The 27,516-nt window shown below is 36.9% G+C and overlaps 1 protein-coding gene across 8 annotated transcripts in view; it reads left to right on the top strand.

Moving 5' to 3' along the window:
* Positions 1-27,516, top strand: part of MEF2C (myocyte enhancer factor 2C) — a 121,553-nt gene that overhangs the window by 66,344 nt on the left and 27,693 nt on the right. For 6 of the 8 annotated variants that reach the window (XM_066568598.1, XM_066568597.1, XM_066568603.1 and 3 more), the window contains 3 exons: positions 18,370-18,513; positions 24,988-25,174; positions 26,307-26,354. In XM_066568598.1, the coding sequence (XP_066424695.1) occupies positions 18,370-18,513; positions 24,988-25,174; positions 26,307-26,354 (379 nt within the window). The remainder of the gene's footprint in view (positions 1-18,369; positions 18,514-24,987; positions 25,175-26,306; positions 26,355-27,516) is intronic. The other 2 variants (XM_066568599.1, XM_066568601.1) reach the window with 2 other exon arrangements.

Genomic DNA, 27,516 nt, shown 5'->3' with positions numbered 1-27,516 from the left:
TGTGATAAGATTCTGGAGACAAAGGATGCTAATTGATGGAAAGGGACTTAAATCACTCTAAAAAGAATCAAGGCCCTTGTATTTGGGTACATCAACTCTACTGGTCTCCCTCCCCTTGTAGAGCATTTTGTTTTCTTGCATGTTGGCCCCCTCTGCTCTTTGTAATGGAGGCAGGCCACAAGTGATTCCTTTATGCAGTACACAGGGTGTTATTGTGTCTGCATGGTGTATTAGTAATTATCAAGGCTGAATTCTACTATTGTATCTTCACTTCAAGCACAGAAAAATAGGACACACTACCCTGCATTACCATTTTCAGCCTAGATAGTGAGCTACTTACAGCTGTGTTCCAGACACAAAGGCTTTTGTGACCAGCCCATTTTTAATTTTCATGATTAAAATATCCCTGTTTTGTAAGACAAATACAAAATGTGGTTGTTTACCCAGATTTGTACACAGCAGTGATAATGACAAATGTAAAAATACTACATATTCTCTTATCTCACAACTATCTTTAATACAAATTACTGACTTTGCCTTCTTTTCCACCCAAGACTTTTTGTTTCATTGTGTTCCCATAAGCTCTTGACTGTTCTTTGTTAAATCAGTATTGAAGATTATGCAACGCTGAGTTTGTAGCAAAATCAGTTACGTGGTGCACAATTCTTCATATGCTTACACATGAACATGGGTTTTTTTGATATGCAAATGTTTCCAGATGTGGGGTCTAAGCTACCACGCATCCGGTTAAAAGAGCCTTATGGTAGCAAAAGTCAAAAAATTCTCCTATGCAAAGCCCACTATTCAGGTTTTATTAGGTCCCTGATTAAAGCCTAGAGATGTCAATGTGAGTGTTCTGACAAAATTCGCATCTGCTTTGTTACTATTTCTAACACAGACAAAACTTTCTATGGATCCTGCCTCTTTTTGTAGTAAGCAATACTAGAATAGGTCTTATTTTTTAAAATAAATAAGACTTATTTATGGAAGTCACCTTTCAGACACTGAAACTTCTCACAAGAAGAAAATTGAATGCTCCTGCAAATCTCTGCAGGATCAGGGCTCTTTTTCTGAGGCAGTCCCAGTGTCAGTAATGGTGACAGAGCTGGACCCCCAATAGTTCATACTATGAGTAGCGCTTTTATCTATACTCAGAAGTAAAACTCCTTGCCACAGAGTGGTGAATTCCCTGAGAAACAACAGCACTCTGCAAGAGGAATTTCATCAACAAGAGGATAGGGATGAAAAGTCAGTCTAATCCTGGCTTTTTGCCTACTTTACTCTCCTGCTAGGGAGCCAATATCTTAAATTTTCTGCTCAGGCTGGAGCACCTTACCCATGTGATTCGCATGAAGCAAAATACCTGCATACCTCTTGTGCCCTAGACTGCACACAGATAACACTATCTTTTTGAAATGGCTTTCCACAATTTTCATAGCTCTCATAAAGTTGTGTTAAACTTCAAAATATACTGACTTTTCTTCCTTGTTACAGTAAGAAACTATAAATTAATTATTTATTTGTGTAGTATAAAATTTGTATCAATCCTTGTACTTGATATTGATTAGACCCTGTTTGCTCTGAATTCAGAGAGGCCTCTATGTGTCTTTTTATATAAGACAAATAAAATTATTGTTAGTTATGAAATTTGAAGGGTTATAAAACCTCCAATAGACATGTGCTCTGTTGTTCTACATTTTTAATAATCACAAGTCTATAGTCAGCTCTGAATCAATGTCCATAGTCCAGAGCTGTTAATGTTGTTAAATCTTAAATAGCCATTTTTCATTCCATTAGAAAAGCTTCATTAAAACAGCTTCAGTCAACATATTTTTATCCAGCAACCTCTAAATCCAAAACTTTAGGTGGTTTTGTTTTCCTTTCTTTGTTTTGCCATAGATATTTCTATATATGGTTGCCAATAATGAAGAAGTAAAAGCTATTAAAAGAAGTTGCATGATGTATGATCTAAACAGTTAATTATTTGTGTGATAGGCAGAAACATAAAAAGTAAAAACCTGTGATACATTGGATATGCTTGGATTAAAAAAAGTCTCAAACTCATTTATTTGTAACATCCTGTGTGATCTATAGACAATTATAGTGTAGAATTATATAAATTATCATGTGCTTTACTTTGGATTGTTCAAGTAAGATTTTTTTTTTAATCAAGTGTTATTGCACACACGCTCTTCAAAGAAAGCAAATTATAGAAGTGTCAACAAAAGTAGTTTAAACAATTCAGCTGCTAGAGATTGGTTCAAAAGAGATCAAGATCTTGGCAAAGAAGCAGTACCAAATGGAATGTCTCGTTTAAATATTTAGCTTCCTACAATATGGCTGTAACATGAAAAGCAAAAAAAACATAAGAATTTTCCTTTCATTTTTATAATCCAATGATTGGTTATTACATGCTTCTAACATGTTTAAACATATATCAGTAAAATGGAAACTTTATGGATTCCTTCCAGCAGGTACCAGTGCCTTAGCATCTGAGCTACATTTTGGTAAACTGTCTGAAAAGAAGCTTGCTACCCTAGACGTAAATTTTCATGACCCACATGTATTGTTTAACTCACAAATAAAAGCTCATAATTATGTTCAGTACTTTCCATCTTATATCTAAAAATGTTTCGCAGAAGTATCTAAACTTGCCTTACAATATGGCAATGGTCATTTGTCCAAAAACCTCATTTGGAGGCACATGAATATTGTGGACAATATGGTATTTGACCTTGAACATTACTAAGGACCTGTGCTTAATAAGTATTTACCCAATGGGTCAAAGTTGACAGTCTTCCCCAGTCCCAGTTTAAGACCCAAATAATTTCAACAGGTTTTCCTCAAACAAAAATGCTATTACAAGTCAAAGAACTCTGTCTGCTTTCAAGTTCTGTTTCTCTGGCTGAACAAATTGTGCATTTTTTAATGCACAAATGCAAAATATTACAGTGAATTATATATATGTTTAACTATCTAGAACTGTCTAGAGCATAGGAAACTGAGTAAATCTATTCCTTCTAGGAATATGGGAAGCAATAGGCTTGAGCCTATTCAGATCAAAGAAGAAATAGAACTTATGTTTCCAGTTATCGTGTTTCTAACCACTAGCTGTTATATAGAAAAAATCAGGAAGAGAAAAGTTTTCTTAAGAGTGTCTTCTTCAAGTATTTGAAAAGTTGCCTGTAGGAGGGGACAGTGTGCTTCAGTCAATACCTGAATACCCAGGAATATGGGTGAAGGCATCTCTGTAGCCCTGGATAAGCATCTGATGCTTCTGATGAGGGATAGGATTTTTGAAAACCCATTTGCTTGCTCTGGGTCGTTCACAATTCTGTCGCATACTGCTTGGTTTGGATCCTGTTCTGTAGCACCAAACTCTTCCCTTGCCTCAGATCCTAACACGCTGTGAATTCCCTATGACAATGAGGTGCCTAAATAGTAGGTATTGCCAAACTGAGCTTTTTATGTCCCTAAACCATTTACTGGATATATTCCATAGCCCTGTCCCGTCACAAGGCCCTTCTTTCCAACAAGGCAATTGCAGCAGGGTGTGGACTGCTCTTTGTGGTTTTAGTATAAGCTCATAGCAAGAAAGAACATTGCTCATTGACCATTTTCCTACCCTGACACTTTAAAAACTGCTTCTATTCCAAGGGGGTGTAGAAAGAAGTACTGTCGTTTCACTGTCCTGGAGACAATTTATAGCTTTCAAGTTGGGGGCAGGAAGAGAGGTGGGTTCTTATTAATTGGCTACACTAGAAGAACCCTTGAACTGTTAGGACCCCTTTAGATAACTACATATATATAAATATAAAGTGACAATTGTGAAATAACCTTTTTCAATAATATGCATTTTATCTAGTAGAACTAAACCCACCTGATAGTAATACTCATGAGATATTCACAGCTGTATCCTGAATGAGGGAGATGTTTCTGGGCTTGGACTTGAGACGACATATTGGATCCTAAGGGTTATAGAAAATTCTCTTGTTTGTTCCACAGATTAACTTTTTCATTCCTTTCCCATTAATGAATATGAGAAATTCACCTACTCCTGTACAGTCTTTTTCCTGCAAGAAATGTTCTTAATTCCACTTCCTTCTTCATAAAGGGTAATGGCATAAAATGCCTGACTAAACCGAAAAGTTCTGAAGTCTGCCTCCAACTGATCTCTATGACCAAATGAGTGGCAGAACTAAAAGAAGTTCTCATCAATTCCAGCAACTGCTGTTTTATCTGGAGTCTTGTGATCTACCATACCCAGGGAGAAATACAAATCTTGCTGACTTTAGAATCAATGTGAGTAAGCATTCCTGAAGTTTATTTCAAAGTTTCACAATGTTGAGAAATTTAGACAAACCTCAGGACTGCATATCTCTATATAGAATCTAGGGCCAAAATTTTTGACCACTTCTGAACTGGAGAAATTCTAGTATACTCATGGCTTATATATGGCCCTTGACCTCTTCATGGAAAGGGTTTTCTAGCATTATTGAATTGAAATTCTAGTTATTTAGGACACTGCTGGTCCCTTTCACTAGTGTAAGTTCCTGTGTGAAAGCCTGAGCCCACTAAAATCAGTCAGAATCTCCTTGCCAGATCTTTAATTTTAATATACCAAAAGGCAGAGCCATGTTTGTTTTGAGGTAATCCCAGTCAATCTTGTACAGTTAGTTTCTGATTAAATATTTTGTATTCAGAATAAATGTTAGAGAATAAATGTTAGAGAACCTTAAGTATTCCTTTCTCATTCTATGTAATACTCTTTAGTCTAGGCTGCTTATTGCACTGTAAATGCTCTCCAGAGCTTAGAAAAAAGATCTGGCTTCTGTGGCAGCAGGCAGATTGCTGCATACAGCTTAGAAGATAGACAAGATGATGGAATAAGTGAATGACCTCAATTTTCTTACTGCAGAAATATCACTGTTTTTCCATCCCACATCATAATGGTTTCAAGTTTGGTCTGTAGTTGGTCCAAGCTTCTAGCACAAGAAGACTGGGAATAGTACTTTTGCACTGTGGATTTCAACTAATTGTTGGGAAAGGACCCTGTATGGTTCCTCGTTATACACAGGCTGAGTATGTTAGGAAAAAATTGTTACACTAGCGGCTTCTGAATATCTCTGATTTCTCAGCCAGAAATCAATGTTTCCCTTTTTCTCAGGAACACAGTCCCCAAAACACTATCGATATCCATGGTCCAAAACTTTTCACGTTGGTCGAGTCATTAAAACAGAAGCAGTCCACCAGGCAGCTCTGGATTTGGGGTTTTTAATTAAAAAACTCCCCTTCTTATCTGTGACATGACTCTGTGAGGGTCTGAGGAAACACCTGTGTTATCTAGAGATGTGAGTATCCCCAGGATATTTATTGCCTTTCCTGCATTAGAAGTTGCACCTTCACAGCAGAGTCTGAGGAAGGGAATGTATGCCCACCCCTTGACTGCTCCAGCTCCACAATTCTGGCATGAGGTGAGAAGCTTCTGATGGCAGGGCAGAGCAGGCAGCCCTGTACAGTGAGTTCTGCTGCAGGAACAAGAGATCAAAACTGATCAAGAGCCCACACTACAGTTTTCACCAAGTGAAACAGTATCTATTCTACCCATATTCGCAGTGTCCTTCATGCCTATTTCTAAAAAGTCTTAGAAAAATTAGGCAGGCCAAAATCTTGTTCCATTTGTTCATCTCTCCTGTGGAATTAGGGCACCTAAGTAGAGACCAGTTTGTATCCCACGGATCTCTCCCTGTAATCATCATATGATTAAAGATTTTAAGATCTAAGATGGTAAGACTTTGCCAGACCAATATACCAATACATCTTACAAACCTATAATTCTGTCCTAAAAAGAAACCCAGTTTTACAGCAAAAAACCCTAACATTTAAAATGTTTTCACTGCTTCCAGAAGACAAATTTTACAAACAAAACATTTAGATTCTGAATAAATAACTTTTTTCCGAACCTTTCCTTTCCTTTCCAAATCTTTCCCTTTCCTTTCCTTTCCTTTCCTTTCCTTTCCTTTCCTTTCCTTTCCTTTCCTTTCCTTTCCTTTCCTTTCCTTTCCTTTCCTTTCCTTTCCTTTCCTTTCCTTTCCTTTCCTTTCCTTTCCTTTCCTTTCCTTTCCTTTCCTTTCCTTTCCTTTCCTTTCCTTTCCTTTCCTTTCCTTTCCTTTCCTTTCCTTTCCTTTCCTTTCCTTTCTAAACTTTTCCTTCCCAGAACCTTCCAGGACCCTTCCCAGAATCTTCCCTTCCTGGAACCTTCCCTTTCCCTCTCCCTCTCCCTCTCCCTCTCCCTTTCCCTTTCCTGAACTGTCCTTTTCTGAACTTCTCTAAATTGTCCTTTCCTTTCCTGAACTTTCCTTTCCTGAACTGTCCTTTCCTGCACTTTCCTTTCCTGAACTTTCCTTTTCTCAGCCATGATTTTTCTAATAACCCTGTTAACCATGTCCTGGCCATTTCTGACTAGATCTTGAGTCTGCCTCTGACAAACCTGTTTTCTCAAGCAGTGATAAGAACTAGAAGCATCTCTGTTTCTAATGCTTCCTTCTTTCCCATGCAGACCACTGAAACTGACCATCATGTTTTTAACTTATCAGCTTCAGAAGGGAGCATGTAAAGCCCCATTTTGCAGGTGTACGTGAAGGTCGGTCTGTTTCTCTATACCAAATTCATACTTCTAACTATGTTACCACTTGCTTAGGTTTTCCTTCTTATAGCACCCCAATTATGGGGGTGGTCATTCAATTTTTAAGAAGGAAAACTGTAGAAAAATGAATTAACAAAGCCTCTGCAGGAAGTCAGTAAGAGAAGCAGGAGTTAAACTGTGTCTACTTGGGCTATGCAGCTTAACCCTTGGATAATCTCATGTAAAGGGGCTTCTGCCTCCATGATGGGACAGTTTGCCATAATAGAAATTTAGAATTTCCTTGACAGAAAATTATCAAAAAGCTTTTCAGAATCTGACCATTTTTTACCATTTCTGATTCTATCCTTTTGAGAGAAGTACTTACTCATCTCAAGGGAAGAGCAGAGGGATAAGAGCAGTATGACTTTTAAAGTTATGTTTGAGGGAAACAATTGTTTTGCAGGACCAGCTTTTGAAGATAGTAATCTGGTTCTGGAGTTTCATTGAGCATCTCCATACTCCTGACTGCATTTTTTCACTCCTTTAGTGTTTAGTTGATTTATCTGGAAATTTCAGCTTGCAAACTTTCTGTCTGCATCTTACCACTCCCGTAGTATTTTCCATGGGAAAACAAAATCCAGTTCTTTCTTTGTAGCAGATTGACACTGTGGTAAACTGACAAATACATAGTCTAGAGATTTTAGCAACTGTTTAAAAATAGATACAATTTACACAGACGTTTCTGGTAAATAACAGAACTTACATACATGGGAAAAAAGCCATCTTAATTATGAAATTCTGCATCATTTGAGTTATCTGTTTCCATAGTTAAAATCATGGGCCAATTTGGATTGTCAAATACTGTATCTTGCTTTCTCTAAACTTACTGAAGAGCCTTTCATCTCTCCTTGGTGACAGCTCTCTCAGCACAACATTCAGTTGATGGTTGTTGCTTTGTGCTATTTAAGGCATCCATGTGGCAGAGAAACAGGAGGCTAGAGTTTCAGGGATCTAGCCTCTATTGTAATTCACCATTTTTGAAAAATATATTGTTTTGGGCTTTTTTACCAATGGATAAACAATTATAGTACTATGAAAATAGAAGGAAATGTTCTGTTTCCTATAGAAGAAACATTTGCTCATTGTCATACTGGTACTTTTTTTCTTTTGTAATACCCTATCATTTGATCTGCTGTAAAATAAATGTTCGGTTTCTGAGAGGAATAACAAACATGTTCAGAACATTGATTCATTCAAGATTTTTATGGGAGACCTCCAAAGAAAGCCAAGGTGCTGAAGGAAGGGGTGTTCTTTTCTCACTGGGTGGCATTTTCACTGCTGAGTCCGTAGTGCAGAGTTCAGTGCTGCTGGAAGTGTTCTCTTTCAGATGAAATAGAAAAGCAAAATTTTGTGGTCATCAGAGGTTCCCTGGCCCCATGACTGAGGGCGAAGGTGTTTGCCTCATAGTCTAAGAAAAATTGCATCCAAACTAACTTATATCATATGCTACACTGTTATTTGTCTGAGGAACCCATCATTTCGGCTCCTGAAAACTCTAGTGACTAGCAAAGCTACACAGGTTGGCAATGTATTTTTCCCAGGATGGTTGCATTTTAAGAATGTATGAAGCAGCCCTTAAAGCTATAATTTCAGAACCTCATGGATCTTTTAAAACATAAATAATGCTCAAACTATATGCAAAGAATAATTCCTATCAGCTGTCATTCTTCCTCATAAGAGATTTTATGACAAAAGAATCTGTAAAGCTATATGTTCTTCTGTATGTCAAATTTCTCAAGGTATTTCACTTTTAAAGTATTTTGAATATGGCATTCTGTATTAAAGGTTCCCAGTTATATAATGGAAAAACACCAGCTACCTTAAAATAGGGGTTTTTTTTTTCGTAGTTATTTATATTAAGCCCTGCATATTTCAAGTATTCTATATTTCAAGAGCTAACAACAATGATGTAACAGACTTGGTTACACTACTGTACATCTAGAATATCTTGACTGGTATCTTTACAGCTGTTCAAAATCCACCTACAAATTTACACTAGCGTAAGTGAGATCTGTTTTCAACCTTGTATTTGTGTATATGTCGGACTAAATTAGACACAAATGAAAATGTTGAAGTGCTCCATATAGAAAGGCTGGAGCCAGAGGAGCATTATAGACAGACAAACATAAAAAGAATGAGTGAAATAACAACCTGTTGATGATTACAGTGTTTATTTTTAAGGGGCCTCATATTCCCTAAAGAAAATTAAATTATTCTTCTGGACTACTGTAAAGTTTATTTTTTCAACCATACACTTTCTGTGTCTAACAGCAAAACCTCATACAAATCAAATGTATTATCTCTCACCAATATCTTGTTCTCTTTCTCTTTCTCAAGCTCAATAAAGCTTAGGGAAAACCTGGGCATCTAAAAATTTCATGTATTTCTATGGGTTTGGAAAATCAGGGAGGCATATAGTGGACTGATATTTTGCTGTGGTCAAGGAGGAAAAGTAAGTCAGAAACGCAACTATTCTGGCTTTAGGTTATCTTTACACCACTTGGCTTCCAGGTCTGGCTATGGAATGGTGATGATCCTGCCAATGAATTAGTCAAAGTAGCCAAAATATAGAAGCTTTGTCTTCACAAACTTAGTTGTTCTGCAGTCTGTCTCAGAAAATAGTGTGAGTCTATTTTCTGTAAAAGGATAGGGGATGAAAAATGGCATATTTGCTACTAGGCTGTGGTGCTAGCCTTCATCTGGCAAAAAGCACACATCCATAGGAGGACAGCAAGTGGAAAGAATGGTGGGAAATACAGGAGAGTAACCTCATGATTTTTACCTTTATCTACATCTTCCATGTTTCCATAACTCACTAGTAGTGCCTGGGCCTTTGAGCCCTCAGTAAGGAGTTAGAATCGTTGCGATACTCAAAAGGCACAAGTAACTATTCCATCACTAAAACAAAAGTATCCTGAGAATATCTCTGATCTAAGTTAGATAATCTGCTAATTTTATGCATAACACACTAAAAGCCAGTATCTGGACTGTTTTAGATGTTTTAATACAACAGAACAGAATGTGAGTTTCTTTTCAAATACAGTTTGAAAAAATATCTGCACAGAAGTTTCAACTGTATTTGAATACAGTCTTTGCGTGTAAATGTGTATTTTACAGTAATTTTTTATTAACATTTATGCGGAATTCTGTTCATTCAAAGCCAGTATTTTTTCTTTTTAAACCTCAAATACTTGTAGAGAGGATTTCATTAGAATCTGTAATCACAACTAGGTCAGCCTACATTTATGTCACTAATCTTAACATCTCCAATTAATCTCACATGTGAATTCATTATTTAGAAAATGCCAGTCTTGTCTGAAGAAACATCTCTTTTTTAAACTCCACTAATGCAGCACACCAACAAATTAAGGTAGTATTATACTGCATCATAGCAAATGGAAGCTGGTCATGCAAGTGTGAACACTTTTTAAAATCCATCTAGATTTGAATAAAAGGTGATGAGATGTGATGTAGTAGAGGGTATGTATGCATATATGTATATTTCTGTATATATATATATATATATATGTGTGTAGATAAAGATATACATACATGAATTTATATCTATATATATCTGCAAGGTGCAAACACTGCACTCTTGTAGCTGTGACCACATGAGAACTGAGATTTGCGACAGTAGCATGAGGGGAGAAAAGACAAAAAACCAGGCAGCCAGGAGCAGTGTACCCAGTCATCATCGCGACCCTGGGAACAGCCATCTATGGCCATGGGGCAGCAGGTGCTAGCACTGACAGGTGCAGATGGCAGGGATGCGTGACATTGCTGGGGACCTGCTCCCTGCTGGCTGCAGCCACATCATGCCAGCCAGCACCATCAGTCACTTGATGCTCCTCTCCCTCCATAGATTCCTGGGTGGCTGGGATCAGCAGGTGCTGCTGCCTTCTCCTCTTTCAGAGCCTGGGAAATGTGATCCCCTGCATTGAGGGTTGGTGTAGTAATCTTATGTCAGCTGCCCCGGGGGATATGTGGGTTTTCAGACCTTTTGCAACACGATGATGGATGAGAATAAGCCCAAAGGATTAGAAAATATCCTTAATTAGAACATCGGGAACTATTCAGATCTAAATTCTTCATTTAAAAACAGTATACAAGTGATGGACAGAAGTATTTTGCATGTCCCAAGAAATAATTGTGAATATAGGGAGGTATAAGTTTACACAGAATCACAGAATAAGCTGAAATGGAAAGGATTCACGGGGGTCATCAAGTCCAGCTGCTGGCTCTTGCACATCACAGACCAATAATCACACGTGATTCTTGAAGAATCACATGTGCCCAAGAATATTGTTCAAACACTTCTTGAATTCTGACAGCATTCACTTCTTGAATTCACAGCTTGGCACTGTGACTGCTTGTCTGAGGAGTCTCTTCCCATGCCCAGCCACCTTCTATGTGAAGAATCTTTACCTAATATCTAAACTAAGCCTCCCATGACACCCCTTCAGGCCAGTTACTTGAGTCCTGCCACTGGGCATCACAGAGATCAGTGACTGTCCCTCCTCTTCCCCTCATGAGGAAGTTGTAGACTGCAACTTCTCACCTTAGTCTCCTCTTCACCGGCTGAACAGACCAAGTTCTTCAGCATGCATTTGCAGAAATTTTAATAGAAAGCTTTACTGCTGGAGTCCTCGTGCTTGCTTCTTTCAGAGAAAATCACAAAAATATATGTGGTTTAGTTTAGCTGCTGTGAGATCTCTGAATCTGATGCATGCTCTCTATACTTAAAAAGCCAAAGTCGTCCAGTGTAATTTAAGTCAATACTTCTAAGAAGAGCCCCTGCAAGTTGGCAAGATTGAGCATTAAAGAAAGAGATTTTGCATTCTCTCGTTTAGAAAGCATGCAAACATCTGGAATCTTCCCATCTCCAGCCTCATCATCTCTCCAGAAGGGAGATATAGGCACAGCAGCGCAACAAGGTGTGCTCTCTGATATAGATGAGAGGCGTGCAAAGAGGCAGCAGGAGATGTGGTGGTGCTGACCAGTCTGATCCAGGCTGCAAGATCAGCAGAGACAAGTCCTGGGGGCTCTGGGGCTGCACCAGTTGCACTGCCTTCCAAAGCTCCCCCATACCCAAGTTAGGTAGCTGAGTTCTAGGTAACAATGAAGAAAAATCCCACTATCCTAGTGCCCTTTTAAGAAAACAGCTTTTGTTTGCAAAATATGGCAGAATATTACAGAGACGCCTTAGCACACAAGTGTGTGAGTGAAAGAGGATAGACTGAACTCTGTAATCAGGTAGAGATCTCATGCCCTGATGAGCTTGCAGTACATATGTACTGTGTACTGTCAAATCCACTGTTCGATCATTTCTAAGCAGAGAGAAGCAGGTGTTACTGGCAAAGGGTGTCTGTGTTGTTTGGTTTCTCAGGAAGTGTGATTAGAAAAGGTATTTGAAGGTGGTGAGAATAATCACTTGGCATGTGTAAATGAAAGGCAAATCCAAGTAGAGGGTTTGATGTAATGTTGTGAAAAGCACATTTATGTGTATTTTTTTAAAGACATACATGTGGTCTTATGGAATTTTTTAATTTGAAATTTCAGTAAAGTAGTATCAAAAATATTAGCATGGGGTTATAAAAGTTCAGCTTTATATAAGCTGTGTAGCTTTTTTCAAAAGGAATACAAACCACAAAAGCATTTTATGATCTTTGAAAAAGAGGGAAGAAAGGTTCAATTTTTTCTGTATTACTTCTATACATTTTTGTGTGCATGGAGTTTGTTAGATAAGATAATTGTAATAATGTTTTATGTTATTCTCCTAAATATACAATTAAATTACATTAGTACCAGCATACTGGTTTATGTACATTATTAAATGTAAAAATTTAAGAACTTTGTGTTAATGACACATAAAATTTGAGACATTAGTTACATGTAAGTTAGGAAGTTCAGATGGGTAGTTCCCATAGCAACCAATCTCTTCCTCTGTTTTTCATTCCAGTAGAATCTTTCATTACTTGATTGCACCATAAATTGTATCATGCAATGTCATCCTAAAATTTCATCCTAAAAGAGAAGAAGAGAAGGAGAAGGAGAAGGAGAAGGAGAAGGAGAAGGAGAAGGAGAAGGAGAAGGAGAAGGAGAAGGAGAGGGAGAGGGAGAGGGAGAGGGAGGGGGAGGGGCAGGCGAGGCGAGGCGCGAGGCAAGGTGAGGCGAGGCGAGGCGGGACGGTTTTCTTCACGCAACACTTTCTAACTTCAATTTTTCTATTGCACAGAGAACAAACTGGTGCTTAAATGAATCACGCCCATGTCTAAATATTTTCTGCCCTTTTGAGGGACCTCCATAAATTTGGTTGGGTTCTTTGGAATCATAGAATGTCTATAAATGATAAAGCAGTTGAACACATAGCCTTTAATTCCTTTGAAATTGGCTATTTTCTGCCTTACCATGTAAATATGTAGCTCCAGCAAAAAGAAAAGAGAAAAAGACATTTGTAATTGGAGGCTAAAAGATTTACTCCATCCAGATACAGCAAAGAAAGTGCTAGTGAAAATGGAGGGCACTTGAGAGTTTTTTCTGACAGTGAAATACAATTTACTACATTGCAACTCATAATTGGCACTAGTGGGTCTGTCAGTGAAAGATCATTGTGGTAGTTTCTAGACAACATAAAAGATATGGGAATTTTTAGAAATAGACATTTAATTTTGAATTTTTCCATACTTTAAAATTTGATTACAGAAGAAGACCCAGTGAGATCATACTTTTCGTCACACAAATGAAGATAGTGGTTAACCTAACCTTGTTAGGTCTTTGTTGCAGAGGATATCGAAAAGGAACATACTGGGCTGATCTGAATCTTTTGGGAACCTCATCAGCTGACCTAGTCTTTAATTTGGCACCTATACTGTGAGCATTTCCAAGCCCTGAAATGCTATGAGAAACAGTTCCATGTCATTGCAACAGGCCAGGACTGGTAATAGGTTATATAGATTCTATGTATTTATAGAAGGTTGATTATTATTTATTAAGAAACTTATTGTTTTTTCAGATAGTTATGATATCTGAAAAATAGAGGACCTATTAGAGGACTTAATAGGTCCTCTAATTTAAATACTATTAGTATTAGTTAATTAAGAAACTATTCTTTGGTAGACAAATTTCTACAATATATTTTACATGTTTACATTACTAGGTGTAGTAAGTTAAGATAAGAATTGTTTCTCATTCTTTTCTCTGCTCTTCTCACAGACTTTTCCCAGAATGATACCTGGGAAAGTTGTGTTTCTCTCTATGATCAGAGAGCTGCTGCTACAGTTCCATAGCAGATAAACCAACTAAAAAGAAAGATGAACAAACTAAATGGCAAGATGGAAAAAAATAAAATAATTTCTAACCTTCTGCACTCATTCTGTTAAAGAGATGCTAAAAAAGACCAAAAAAAAATCTGGAGGATAAAACTGCAGAAACAGAGACTAGATTAGGAAAATGAAAAGCTTTTGCTCCTCAAAAGTCTTCAAAATTACAATGATTATCATTGTCTTGATAAAATCAGACCTGGATATTACTGCCATATTTTCTTTTGAGCTTCCATAATGATGATAAGTTTTGCATGAAATTAAAGCAAACAGTTGTTTATACTCTCTTTTACAGCAGTCAGCATGTCACTATAATAGCACTTCTCCTCTGAGATTTACAGATTAGGATTTAGGCTAATTGCTGGCACAGCACATTTCAGCCAAAGGTTGTTTTCCTTTGACCATTCTGTTTTTCATATGCCTTGGCTAATTTCAGGTTATTGGAGTCCAATATAATTACTTGATTAATTGCTTGGAAAAAGTGAAGCTTCTGTAGTTGAAAAATAGCTTATTTTCTTTAAAAATAACTGAAATCTGCCTTAGGATTCTCTAGAATGTAATGCACTATACATTTGTGTTATTTTATCCTTTTAAAAATTTCGAGAATAGTCATGAAATCTTTGGAAGCTAGCTAATCTCCAGGAGAATGTGACAGGTCTGTTCTAGGGTTTGTAAGAGTCTATGACAACTCAACAATAAGAAAAATCATTTCAAAATGACTGTAAGACTGTCAAAGACTCCAGAACCAGCTTCTTCTTTCAAGAGGTGACACTAAATAGAGGAGAGGAGGAAATCTTGACACAAAGTCCAGAGAGCTTGTGAAAAACGGTTAATCAGTTTGACACTGGTCAGCATCACTTTTACCTGTACTGTACAAACTTGTGTTGAAGCACACCAATAATGGAAAAAATGAAGGAAAAAAAAAAGAGAGGTTTAATGTGGTAGTTAATGACACGGAGGAAAGTAAAATAATGAACAAATAAGATAGGGAAAACTAGCCTGCATGTTGAGGAGGCAGAGATAATCCTGATATGTTCGGGGTCATTATTTCTGTCCTTGATACAACTCATTACCTTAGTGCAGAGTTTAAGCACATCACTTCCAGCCTGCTCTCCTCTCCGGAGGAAGACTTTGATGTGAGCCTGTGTGTTCCTGCCCCTGTGTAATCTACCAATCTGTTCTTCTGTCTTTTCCCTTACAACTTCATGTTTTATTCATTGCTAAGCAAATCTAGTACAAAGGGAGGGGTCTCCAAGATAGTGAAATTCCAACAAGTTTCAGGAAAATTGTATGTTCTTGTGCAAGAAAAGAGAACCAGAAATTACTCCCAGAAGGACTCCCAGCTGAAGGCAGCATTTCAACCCAAGTTGTGACAAACAGAAGCAGCAAAGATCAGCAGAAGGATGAATACTGAGAAGAGAAATCCCCGGAGACCCTTCCACAGGAGATCTTTTCTGCATATTGCACTTTACCCCAAATCAAATACACAGGGAACTAAGCATTAGTTCCAGCACTCACAAAGCTAGGAGCTGTGCCTCTTAGTGGAAATAATATGTGGAAATTCCTATTGCCTAGCCTTAACCCATCTCATTGAAATACTTCCTTGTTTTTGTTTGGGATTACTGTAGTGTTTTCTAGATGGGGGTTAAGGGTTTGTGTCTGTATTTGTTTGATTTGATTTGATTTGAATTTTTTTGAGGTGTGATGGGCAGAGAGCCAGTGGTCTGCATTACTGAGCTTGATTTGTACCATCAGCCAAGGTACCAGCCAAAACCACAAGGCTGGTAAGGGGAAAGGTTTTTTTGCAAGGGAAAGGTTTGCCTCTTCTCTTTAGGGCTAAAGTTAATTTTGGGTAGAATATTGACACAATTTATTACTTTCCATCTTGGCTTTTCTATTGAAAATAGATTGCTTTTTCTCTGCCTGGTGTGGCAACCAACCTGCTTTCTAAAGGTATGAAAATAATGTAAAAATAAGTATCTATAAAAATACTTCTACGATGGGAGGGAATCCAGTCTGTTTGGAGACTGTTGCAAGACATATGTTGGCTCCCATTGCCTTTCCTCTTCTGAGCGTCTGAAAGGTGCAGTGCATCCCCAAACTTCTAGAAACCACCATAGCAACAAAAAAAAAAATCATTTTCAGAACTTTAAGGCATTGTGAGTATGCTGAGGGCAAGATGCATCTGCTTCTCACAGACACAGTCTTGTGAATTCAGCACGATTTGTGAATAATGGGAGGGGAAAAGATTCAAAAAGGCTACAAAGCATTCCTCTGGTTCTTCTCTTTTCATATTTCTTTTTGTCTGTCATCTCAAAGCCTGAAGTTTAGGAAGTAATTTAGTCCAGCTCACATCCACATCTGTCCTCAGGGACTCCATAGGAATCAGCAGGACTCCATCAGTGTATCATATGAGCTCTGGAAATGGTCCCAAGTATGCTGATCTTGGTTTCATGTCTGGACAGCTTGATCTAAGTTTGAAACAGAATGTTTTATGTATTCAGAGGACAACTGTTTCGTGCTTATGTGAAGAGAAGAATGTTAGTTGAGATTGCAATGAGACATTTTGCTTATACTGTATTTTGTTGTGTCTATTAAATCTATTAAAGAGCAGCTGATTGCAAAACCCTCTTGCTAATTGGGTTGTTTCAAGCTGCTAGCAGTAGATATCATGTGGTATTATGTCTGTTCTGCTAACTGAACATTTAACATTTAAAAGATAAAAGAGCAAGGGGAGTGGAAAAAGGTGTAGGGAATTATTCGGGTTGCTTTAGCATCTCAAGTTTTTATTCAAATGGATTATAATTTTATTGGTGTTAAGGAAGTAGCTCATGGATTTGACTTGAAGTCTTTATAGATATGAAGTTTGAAAGGAAAGATCTACATTGGGCGAACCTTTCATAAATACCTAAATCTGTTTCAGAGGTCTGCAATGGGAGATTAGAAGGCTCAGATCTCATAGAGCAGATCACCATCACTTTGTTAAGTCAATGAAAATGGAAGGTTCAGGGGGTTTTCATCAGTATGAGAACATTGACATGGCATGACATTATAATATTTAGGGGTAATAACAGTAGTAAGCTGACCATCGTCATAAAAAAAAAATTATGAAAAGTACAATTTCTGAAGGAACAAAAAGCTGATACACAACCATTCTGAGAAGGCAAAAAGATACCACCAGAGTATCCTACACTGACAGACAGTGCACATTAGCCACTTACTAACAGACAAAATATGTGATATTTTCATTGTAATTGAGATTGCTTGGCCAGGTTTCAGCACAGAATGGACTACAAGCTAACTTAAAAAGTTTGTAGGCAGCCAAGTAGTCTTTGAAGAGTTTTTGAGTGACTCGTTCTTGAAGCTAAATATGAGAAATTGCGAATACATTTGCTTTATGTACTACTGCTTGTACTTGAGGAGTCCACACTTTCTTCTCATATTCTTTTACCTTAATATAGCCTATGGCTGTTCTTTGGAGCTCTGTAAAGGTAGATCAGTTAAAGCCTTTTTGAAGCCAGACAACTGTTCTGAATTGCAAGCTACTGATTCAGTCCTGGTTTTAAGATTTTTCAACTCTCCTGTCTTAGTGATTATAAACATGGTTGTGTGTATTTGAGTAGCTAAACCTGAAATTCTTTCATTTTGACTTTTCACTAAGCATATGTTTTAGCAGTGCTTTTTCCTGTGCATTAAGCTCTAGCCCTGTGCATTTTTAGCACTTTAAGTGTAGTCAATAAAAAGTAAACATCATGTCTAGAAGCTCTTAATTGTTATTTCATAACCCTATCATCAACTCTGTCCTCCCTCTTGTCCTATCACAAGCATAGACTTAGGAACAACATTGCTAAAGTCCTTGAATTCTATTTGGGTAATTATTCTTCCTCTGTGAAGAAATGGATTCCCAAATTTGTTGCAGGTTCAATTCTTTTTCCATTTGCTTCTCCTGCATCTTCCTTAAAAGAAAATAAGAACATCAGTGTATTCCATGGTAAACTATAGATAAATATATTAAGTTTGGTTTATGTTAAAATAAATTGCATTCTGTGGTTAGCTTAAACCCTTAATGCTGCGGGATATGGGAATCATGAAGCAGGGGACATACTAACATAGGAACTAACTTTTTGTTAATTACCAGATTCATTCTTTATTGATTTGTACCAGCTTCAGAAGAACGAGGTCTTGTATGGTCCTTACTCATTATTGGAAACCACACATCAGTGCGGTGGATCATTAGTCACTTTCTTTCCTTAAAGCATAATTTAACATTTTTCTATGATGAGCAGTTTGTGTTTCTTTAACACTGCTGAGTCTTCTTGCAGCCCATGTCAAGGATTGAACTTCCCAAATTATGTATTTCAGACATTAAGAAAGAAAGGACTTAATGGCTGTGACAGTCCAGACCCTGATGCAGATGATTCAGTAGGTCACAGCCCTGAGTCCGAGGACAAGTACAGAAAACTTAATGAAGATATTGATCTAATGATCAGCAGGCAAAGATTATGTGTAAGTACTCTGAACTCCTTTTCATTTTTTTTACTTTCTGATATTTCTCTGAATCTGGCAGGCATTGCACAAGAAAGAAAACAAAGCTTGTGAAAGCCCTGATCCTGACTCCTCTTATGCTCTCACCCCACGCACTGAAGAAAAATACAAAAAAATTAATGAAGAATTTGATAATATGATCAAGAGCCATAAAATACCTGTAAGTACCAAAGGTTAGATGGCTGTCTGCTGATAACTGACGCAGTAACAAATCATAACCCTTTCAGTTCTGGCTTCTTAAGGAAATAAATTCAGCTAGAAAGAGGCTTTAATAGCCGAATATATAACTAAGCACTGTGGTGAGAAAATTTCACACAGCATATTTTTCTTTCAAGTCTCTAACTCTGACACACAGACAAAGCCTATTATGGGTGAAACCTACAGAAGGAAGGGAAATATATGCCTATGAACTATATTCACTTAATTTACAGAAGTGTTTTACTATTTCACTTGCCCAAATTATACATAAAAAATAACAGTGGAAATCTTTCTCTGTGGACAGACTAACAAATTGACAGAATACTTTCTGTGGTAATATAGGAAAAACAAACTGAAATTGCTTTATATATAGTAATTAGTGTGTTTAGTATGTGTAAATTCAATTCTCCATTGTTTCTGCTAAATTCAGTTGCAGCACTGAAGGGTTACAGCTTCTTGCTCGCTGCGAGAAACAGAGTGCATGAGAGCCTAATGGCAGGTCTCAGACATGTTTGTGTGTTGGGGTGATTTTATGGCTTTATCAGAGAATTTGCTTTGACCTCATCAGCATTATTTTAATGCTTTAACATGAGCTAAATTTTTTTTTAACCGAGTCAAAATTTCTAACAATCAGTCCTATGCCTTGCCAGATATCTAAGAGAAATAACTCTGCATGTCCTATTTGTTTTGCACGAGACATAAAAAGGATGAATTATTTGTTATTATGTTTAATATTACATTTTTAAAGATGACAGGTATGGAGGTTTGGAGGTTATATTTGATTGGTTTTCCAAATGTCTGTGGAAAGCAAAGTAGGAAACCAAGTATTTGCAAAGACCCAAAGAAGCATTTGAATTTGCATAGGTAACTTCTTATTTCTAAAAGACAAGAAAAAGAGATAATTTGTATGTATTCATTTGTCATTCCCATACAAAGGCTGCATGGTTATCTACCAAAAATGTTGTCTGGATACCCAGAATGCACAGTGTCTTCTGTATTGTTAGTCAATTGCACATACAAAATCTGACAACTAAGATGAGGATACTTCTTAAGGAGGCTCAGATTCTGTCTCAAGCACTCTTAAGTGTTCTTTCTATTAAGTCTCAGCAGAAGGATTTTTCACTCAAGGTAATTAAAATTTGAAGAAGTTCTTACATCAGGCCAAAAATATTTTGGAAAAATATAAGGACACTAAATAATACTTTCCCAGAGATTAGAAAAGCACCAAATTTGATAAAGTAATATATAAAATGACTGATTAAGGGTACCCAACATGTATGTAGAATCTCAGGGAGAAATACAGATCTATACCATTTTTTTTACCTCCCTTTTTATTTGGTTCTTTTGGAAAGCTGTTTTTCCCAGAACAAAAAAACTCTAAAGCTGTCACTATTAATTTGGTTTCTCAGGATACAACTCAGCTTGACAAATGATGACTGCAGTATTTAGGGAGACTGTTATAAGCCAGACTGCTTAACCCTTTTTCACATCAAAATCTCACCAACTGTCATTCTTTTATGCTGTTTCTCTTTCAAGGATGACTTGACTTTTTTAAATCAAACTGACAGAATTTTCATCAAGCTAGTTTTCTGCCTTAAAAATATATTTTGAATGATCCTTCAGAACAGTTAATCTCACGCTACCTGTTTCTTTTCTTTCCTAACAAAACAGGTCATGCTATAATCATCTGAAATCTTAAGACATTAAAAAACCTAGGGAAAAAAACTTCATTCTCATAGTAGTGAGTTCTATCTCTTTCTTTACCTCCATTAGCATTTGGAAAATTGTCTTTTCTGTAAAATGAGGAAATATATAAGATTTGGAAACCAGACAGTTAATCTGAGCATGGTATATTGGTTTTGTTTTCCCAAAATCAATGGAATTTCACTCCAGTTGCTTTCATTTAATATAACTTTTTGACTTCAAATATAGTCCTACTTCAGGAGTTAATTGGTGATTCCTTCCTTTCAGGAGATTATGAGGTGCAGTGTATTAATCTTTTTGTGCAATTACTTCAGAGACACTTCAGAAATATAGAACAGCAAATGTTAGCATTTTTTCATATAAGACAGAATAGCCATCCTCTGACTGCATCACAAGCTGAGCTCAGGGCCTCTGTCCTCTATACAAGCTGCTTACTACAATAGGAAGAAACAGTAGATATTCTCTGGTAATGCAACAGAAACTCCTTCTCTTGGCATAAGCCGAGATGCAATGGGCAAGATCAAGATCACAACTTATACTTAATGTAAATTTGTAACTATCTGTTTTTATATATAAATATTATGTATTGTATACAGTAATATCCTTAACTGGACAAATCAGAATAACTGAGACAGGGAAGATATATTCATTTACTTGTGATTATCAAAGGTAGCCAAGAAAACTGGGGAGAAGAAAGCAAAATTAATAATAAAGTCACTGAGTCAAGTCTCTAAATCACTACTTACAGAATATATAAAACAATGCATTGCCTCTGCCTGGTTTTGTAACATAAAAAAGTTGCTGCCAAATAAAAACAATATTGGCTTTTGCTCCTAACAGCTAAGCCCAATAATGTTTCCTCCGATAATTTTCTGGTGATAAGCATTCATATTGTTCTAAACATTCTGATAGAAATTAGACACTTATTTGTAAATTTCGTAAGAATGATGAAAGCAGAGGAGACAGAAATAGCCCACTAGAAGGAAGCTATAAGTATCTCTGTCTCTAAATAAATGAAGGCCTGGTTGAACATGGGGGGATAAAACCAATACTTAACACAGAATGTTTGGCCTATTAAGTTCCAAGGAGGTTAAGTGTCCAACACTTTGTTTGGCAACATGGACCATAGAATGTGGAGTGAGCATCCAACACTGCGTGCTGTACACTGGCAGTATCATCTCTGGTGAGCCATCTGCCCTCTTTGGCAGTGGTGTCCAAAGGAGAAAAGACAAAGGAAGGGGGAAAAATAGGCAAAATGTGGCAAACTTTATACACATGACAGTGTAGACGTTGACTATGTTAGAATTAGCAAAAAAAGCAAAAAACATACTAAAGCAGCATGAAGTGTGCTTATCTCTGAGGTGAGTTTTTTGAACAGTCCTCACGAGGCTTTCAGCACCTTTTGATGCCAAATAACATTCTCCCAGACAATTTCTTCATTTTGTTTGATTGTTAGTCCAGGCCAGGAACAATTCCCAGTTGTCAGTCTACATGTAGTCATGATTTTTTGGGGTTGCGAAAGCTTAATAGTATGGACATGAATTGTTCTGTGGCCTCTGATGGCCTCAGTTCCCCCCCAGCTACTACTGATATATATATATATATAGTATACAAGTGCATCAGAAACTTTAATGTCCATGAGGCTGAAATGGAATCACTATGACCCATGGGGAATCTGCAGGACATTGCAGTTCTTTGTGAGGAATTTGTAACACTAATAAAGTTAGACAGAGATCTGGAGAACTGTACCTAGAGATGTAGTGTTTAATACTGATATTTATCCAGTCAAACTTCTCTCTCTAACTTTTGACTGTGGTGAAGAAGTAAAAACTACTATATTTCAGATATAGTATATTGTGCTGAAAAACAGAGAGTAAACTAACTTTGCCCTTATAAAATTGCCTATGAAGTGCTCTGTAACCAGATGTAAGTTGATCCTAGTAGTGGGTAAAATGACAAAAATTAGAACTATTCGTACAGAAATTAAATAATTCAACTACTTTAAAAAAAAATTTTTTAAATGACAAAATGAAAGCTAAGTAACAGTTTCACATGACTAGGGAGACTGACAACCTGAAGAGCTACCAAGATTGAAGCTCTTTTGTACAAAAGTAGAAAAAGAAGAAGAATCTTGAACAGTTTGGTTTGTACATGGAAGGAGGAACATAGTGGTTAAAACAAACAAGCTTTTAGAATTCTGGCAAGACCTTCAGTTTTGCATTTGTACAGGTGTTTAAGTTTAGATAACAGAAATTTAGATTAGGAAAAGATATTAGGAAAATAGAGGCAATAATAGTCTCTACCTAGACCCAGAAGCAGACTTCATAGGTCTTATGACAAAGGGTGACAAGAACCTTATGCAGTGTTCTCTTGACAATGACAGTCAATGCAACATGGACTGGTACTCAAGCAGGCAGGTCCACAGGCGCAAAGCCACCAGATAGAGAGAACTCCATCACAGCCCTGTATGTTACAATAATCAGAAACTCCATGTTGGCTTATTCATGTCTCACATCAGGCTGTAATTGGGACTGAAACATGAAGAGCTCAAACACTGACTTTGAACTCCTCAAGAAGTCATGTGCTTCTGACTAACATAGGATTTAGGAATGTTTTGGGTCTTTCTGTGGCCATTAAAAATAATTACTTGCTTCAAAACATACCTTCAAGCTGATCAAATGTTTCAGATTATGCTATGTGACTCTATTTCCAAGGAGCTTAGATCTGAGTCATAAGGCTGCAGATCACATGTAGATTCTTACATCTGTAGATTAGATGTAGAACATGTGGATTCCCAAAACACCTCACCTTCCTTTCCTACCTCTACTGAAATCAATCAGCTCTGTGAAAAATACAGCCATTGGAGTGCATTTCAGCTTCTCAGCAAAAGGAAGCAAATTCCCACGTCCCCCCAGGATGGGGAGCAATGCCAGCAGGTCCATCTATTCAACTATGGTGCTATGGTCATCTCTCAAAAAAAGGAGAGGGTATCAGAGCTAAATTAACAGTTCAAAATAATTCAAAGGCATTTGTATAAAGTATCCTTAACATCATACCCTGAAAATCTTGCTCTTTGTGATTAGGCAAAATAATTCCTCTATATTTAGAGTAAAATTTTCTCTGTCCCTAGAGAGGACCAAGAAAGAAAAAAAAAACAGCCTTAAGAGATAACTGTAATTTGATAGATAGTGCTGTAATACAGAGGGCATAGACAACAGCTCCAGCCGAAGAGACATGGGTGGCACTAGGTCAGGGTGCCTCGGCTGACTGACAAGCAGTTGATACATCCAGCTCTCCTCCTAGGTCCTTGAAGATACACCAGTACTATCAGCTGCCAACAATAAAATTAAAACTTTTAATTTCCTCCCTTGGAATATGTCTACTTCAAAGAATATTTTTATGTGTTTAAGCTCTTTCTTGAAGCTTATAAGATTATAAATGTTAGAAAACTTGGAAATTGAGGGGTACTTGGCCTGTATTCACATACTGAATACTTAAAATGCTGTCAGGTAATTCTGAAAAGGTGTTTCTGATCAAAAAGGCAAGAAAATAATTTTTAAAGCAAATAAATTGAATGTGGATTTCTAATGTAGTCATAACTTTTATAGAAATTCAAGCAACTGCTACCCAAGGAACCCCAACCAACAAACTCATAACCAGCCAAGGAAACCTGAACTGAGCTTCCTAGGAGCATAATGAGATATGCATCTCCTCATAACCTCTGTTGTACCACACCTCTGTTAGTGTGGTACATTGTTTGCTTTTTTTTTTTAAGCATTCTTGCAAAGGGAAGTAGCTCAGGAGAAGGTCTTGCCTTTAGATAGGAAAATAGGATAATGAAAAGGCATCACTAAACACCACTGCCATCCCCCAAAAAATAGCCCACAAAGACTAGTGTGTATCTAAATTTCTTGTATTTGTTAGCTGTCCCTGAGGAGAACTTAATTTTTTTTAAGCCCTTCCAAGCTAAGATAGAAACTCATTTAAAAAATTATTTACTGTATTGGTGTCTTTTATGTGACTTGGGATAATTCTGGTTGCTAAAGAAACACAAGCTGAAATTAGAGCCTTGCCTTTTGTATTCTATCCCTTCCAATTTTTTTCCGTGTAATGAAGTCACCATTGTCATGTAACTTTGATCTTGCAGTAATCTATGATACTAGATTAAGGTGACAAGTGAACAATTAGGACTTCAAAGAATGAAAGAAATAGAAAATTATGCTGCATGAGACAGAGGTTTGTTTTAAACAACAAAAAAAAAGTAGAAAAAAATGAAAAAAGTCTTTCCAGGTCTTATGAAATAAATGTGCAAGCTGCATTAAAGGAAGATGGACTCCTTATTTGAAAAATCATATTTAAAAGACTTGGTAATTGTTTTGATACTCTTCTCTTGAGTCTTAGGGGAAGGGGGTAAGCACAAATATTTTAATCACCAAGTACAAAATATTTGAACTAAATATAGAGTAACTGTACTTAAAGGCTGTTTCAGTTTTGTACTATTCTCTTATTTGTTTTCCATTTTTGTTTGTACAGGCTGTTCCACCACCAAACTTTGAGATGCCAGTTTCTATCCCAGTGTCCAGCCACAACAGTTTGGTATACAGTAACCCAGTCAGCTCACTGGGAAACCCCAACCTTTTACCACTGGCTCATCCTTCTTTGCAAAGGAATAGCATGTCTCCTGGTGTGACACATCGGCCTCCAAGTGCAGGTAACACAGGTAGGACCTATTCAATCCCATTCCTTCAAATGCTCTACTCTCAGCTCCTTGCATGCCTTGGGTCACTTTAAATTGTACCCCAAGAAAAAAGAAATCTCTTTTTAACAGTCACAAGAGCTTGTCCAAAATTGCTGTGTTGAAAAATTAAGAGAAAAAAAAACAACCAACAAAAAGCTCAAAAAAATAAAAAAATAAAAATAATTAAAAAAAAAACCAAAAACAAAAAAAAAAAAAGAAAATCAGTTAAGTCAATAAAGTCAATAAAGGACAGAAGGGCAGACAGCATGCTTTTTCCTAAAAAGGCAGCTTATCTACTTAATTCATGCAAAAACTCATTACAACATAAAGCAGGGAAGAAAATGTAGCCAATGCAAAAAAATTGAAGTAAATCAGTACACTCATTACTTAAATAATCAGTCTACATGCTAAATGAAGAATTTATTTTTATTGATTCATTCATAAGCTCCTTGATGGGTTAATGTTAGTTGAGCTCTGTACTTCAGTGCTTTACATAGCAAGGGGTTGTGCTTTTTTCTGGCGATGATGAGAGCTCATCTCTGATGAGGGTAAGTGGGGATTAGGTTGTTTCAATCTGTCTGCCTCCAGCAACATCAAGATCTTTAAGTATATGAGGTTCAAAGAACCATTTGAGGTCTCCAAGTGTTAAGAGAAGTTTTAAAAATCATTAGTGTGAATGTCTGTGAAAGGCTGAGGAAATTAAAAACTATATATATGTATTTATTCTGAGTTACATTCTTCTCCAGGAATCTTCAGCCTCTTCCTCCCAGTCCTTTCCTTTTCTGACTAGCATTCAACTAAAGATAGTTTTCAAATGAAGGAGTACTATATATAACTTTCAAACATAATTTTTCACATGCTGTGGAAGCATGAAACTAAAATAAGGAAATTATGGGTACTCCATATTTTGTTTGTCCTTGAAAGGCAAGTGTCTTATACAGGTAACATTAAACACCATGATTTCATAATTATGGGTCTGATTCAACTGCGTGTTGAAGTCAGAGGAAAGAAATGATGGGTACTACAGCAGGGTGATTGAAGGTAGAGAAAATATTTTGAATGTTTGAGTGTTGTAATTTATTGTGCTCATTTACATTTAATTTCAAACCTCTAGGTGGCCTGATGGGTGGGGACCTTGCAACCGGTGCAGGCACCAGTGCAGGTAAAGAGAGGAGAATTTATATTTGTTTTTCCAAGTGAATAAAGCTCAAACTTTAAAACTCAAAAGCTGAGTTCTAAAATAGCTCCCTTTTGGAGAGGGGATAGTAAAAATCCATTAGCAATTTTTAATTCACTCAGCTGGGTTGTGGAGCATTCACTGATATTTGTGCTTCTCTTATTAGTAGAAAGAGACTTGTTTTCCAGCAGCATCAAGAATCTTGCACCTCAGTAAATTCCACAGAAACAAATGTCTGATTTCCTTCACATTAACCTTTCCATAAAAACTTTTGGGTACATTGCTTTGCCTTGTTCAAGAAAAACTCCTGGTGGAGTCAGTGTGAGAAACTTTGATCCTTTTTGCATCTTGGGAAAGTCTGCCATTGACTTGAGTGGAATTGGGGCTTCATTTTATTAATTTAAGCTTGAATAAAGATTTTAATTGTGAGTTGCTCATTGTTCTTCAACATACTGTGTGTAAACTGTATTTCAAACCCCTGCTCTTAAGACCATTGCTAGTCAGCAAAATCTGATAGCATTTACTTAAATAATTAGTAATGAACTTAAGGTTTGCCATATGTATTTGCTTAACTGCTTAACTGCTTTGATACACAACAGGTAAAGGATTTTCAAAATATCCAGGCAGAGAAAAAGATAAGCCATTTAGTCCTGCTCCCTTAGAACTACCAAGAACTGTACTTGCTGAGATCTGTGGTGTCAAAGCAATGTTGTCAGAGTAGTCCCTTTTCTTCAGTAAACTCAGTGATTTGTTAGCAATATCAGCAATGTTGCATTATGACAAATACAGATTACAAAAGACAATGGCAAAATTACTTTTGCAGTTTGAGAACATGTGTGTTCACAGAAAACAAATGAGTGGTAAAGCATGATATTTTGCTGGGGTAACTGCTCTCAGGGAGAAATCGTTGGAAGATCCATTTTGTGCACCATAAATAAAGTCTGATATAAATGGCAATTCCAATATTTTCTGTTAAAATCACTGATAAGGAAATTTTTTTATATAATGGTTTAGGATTTTTCTCCCTTGTCTTTTCTCAGCCTGAATTAGGGATCTCCACTCTCCTTTTATTTTCACACATAGATGAGTCACAGATATTTGTGCGATGCATTAACAGTACAATTAGAACTGCACAGCACTGTACCAG

The sequence above is a fragment of the Molothrus aeneus genome, chromosome Z, assembly GCF_037042795.1.
Source record: "Molothrus aeneus isolate 106 chromosome Z, BPBGC_Maene_1.0, whole genome shotgun sequence".
NCBI lineage: Eukaryota > Metazoa > Chordata > Aves > Passeriformes > Icteridae > Molothrus > Molothrus aeneus.
Note: the sequence above shows the minus strand (reverse complement) of the source record. Positions and strands in the feature narration are given on the sequence as shown.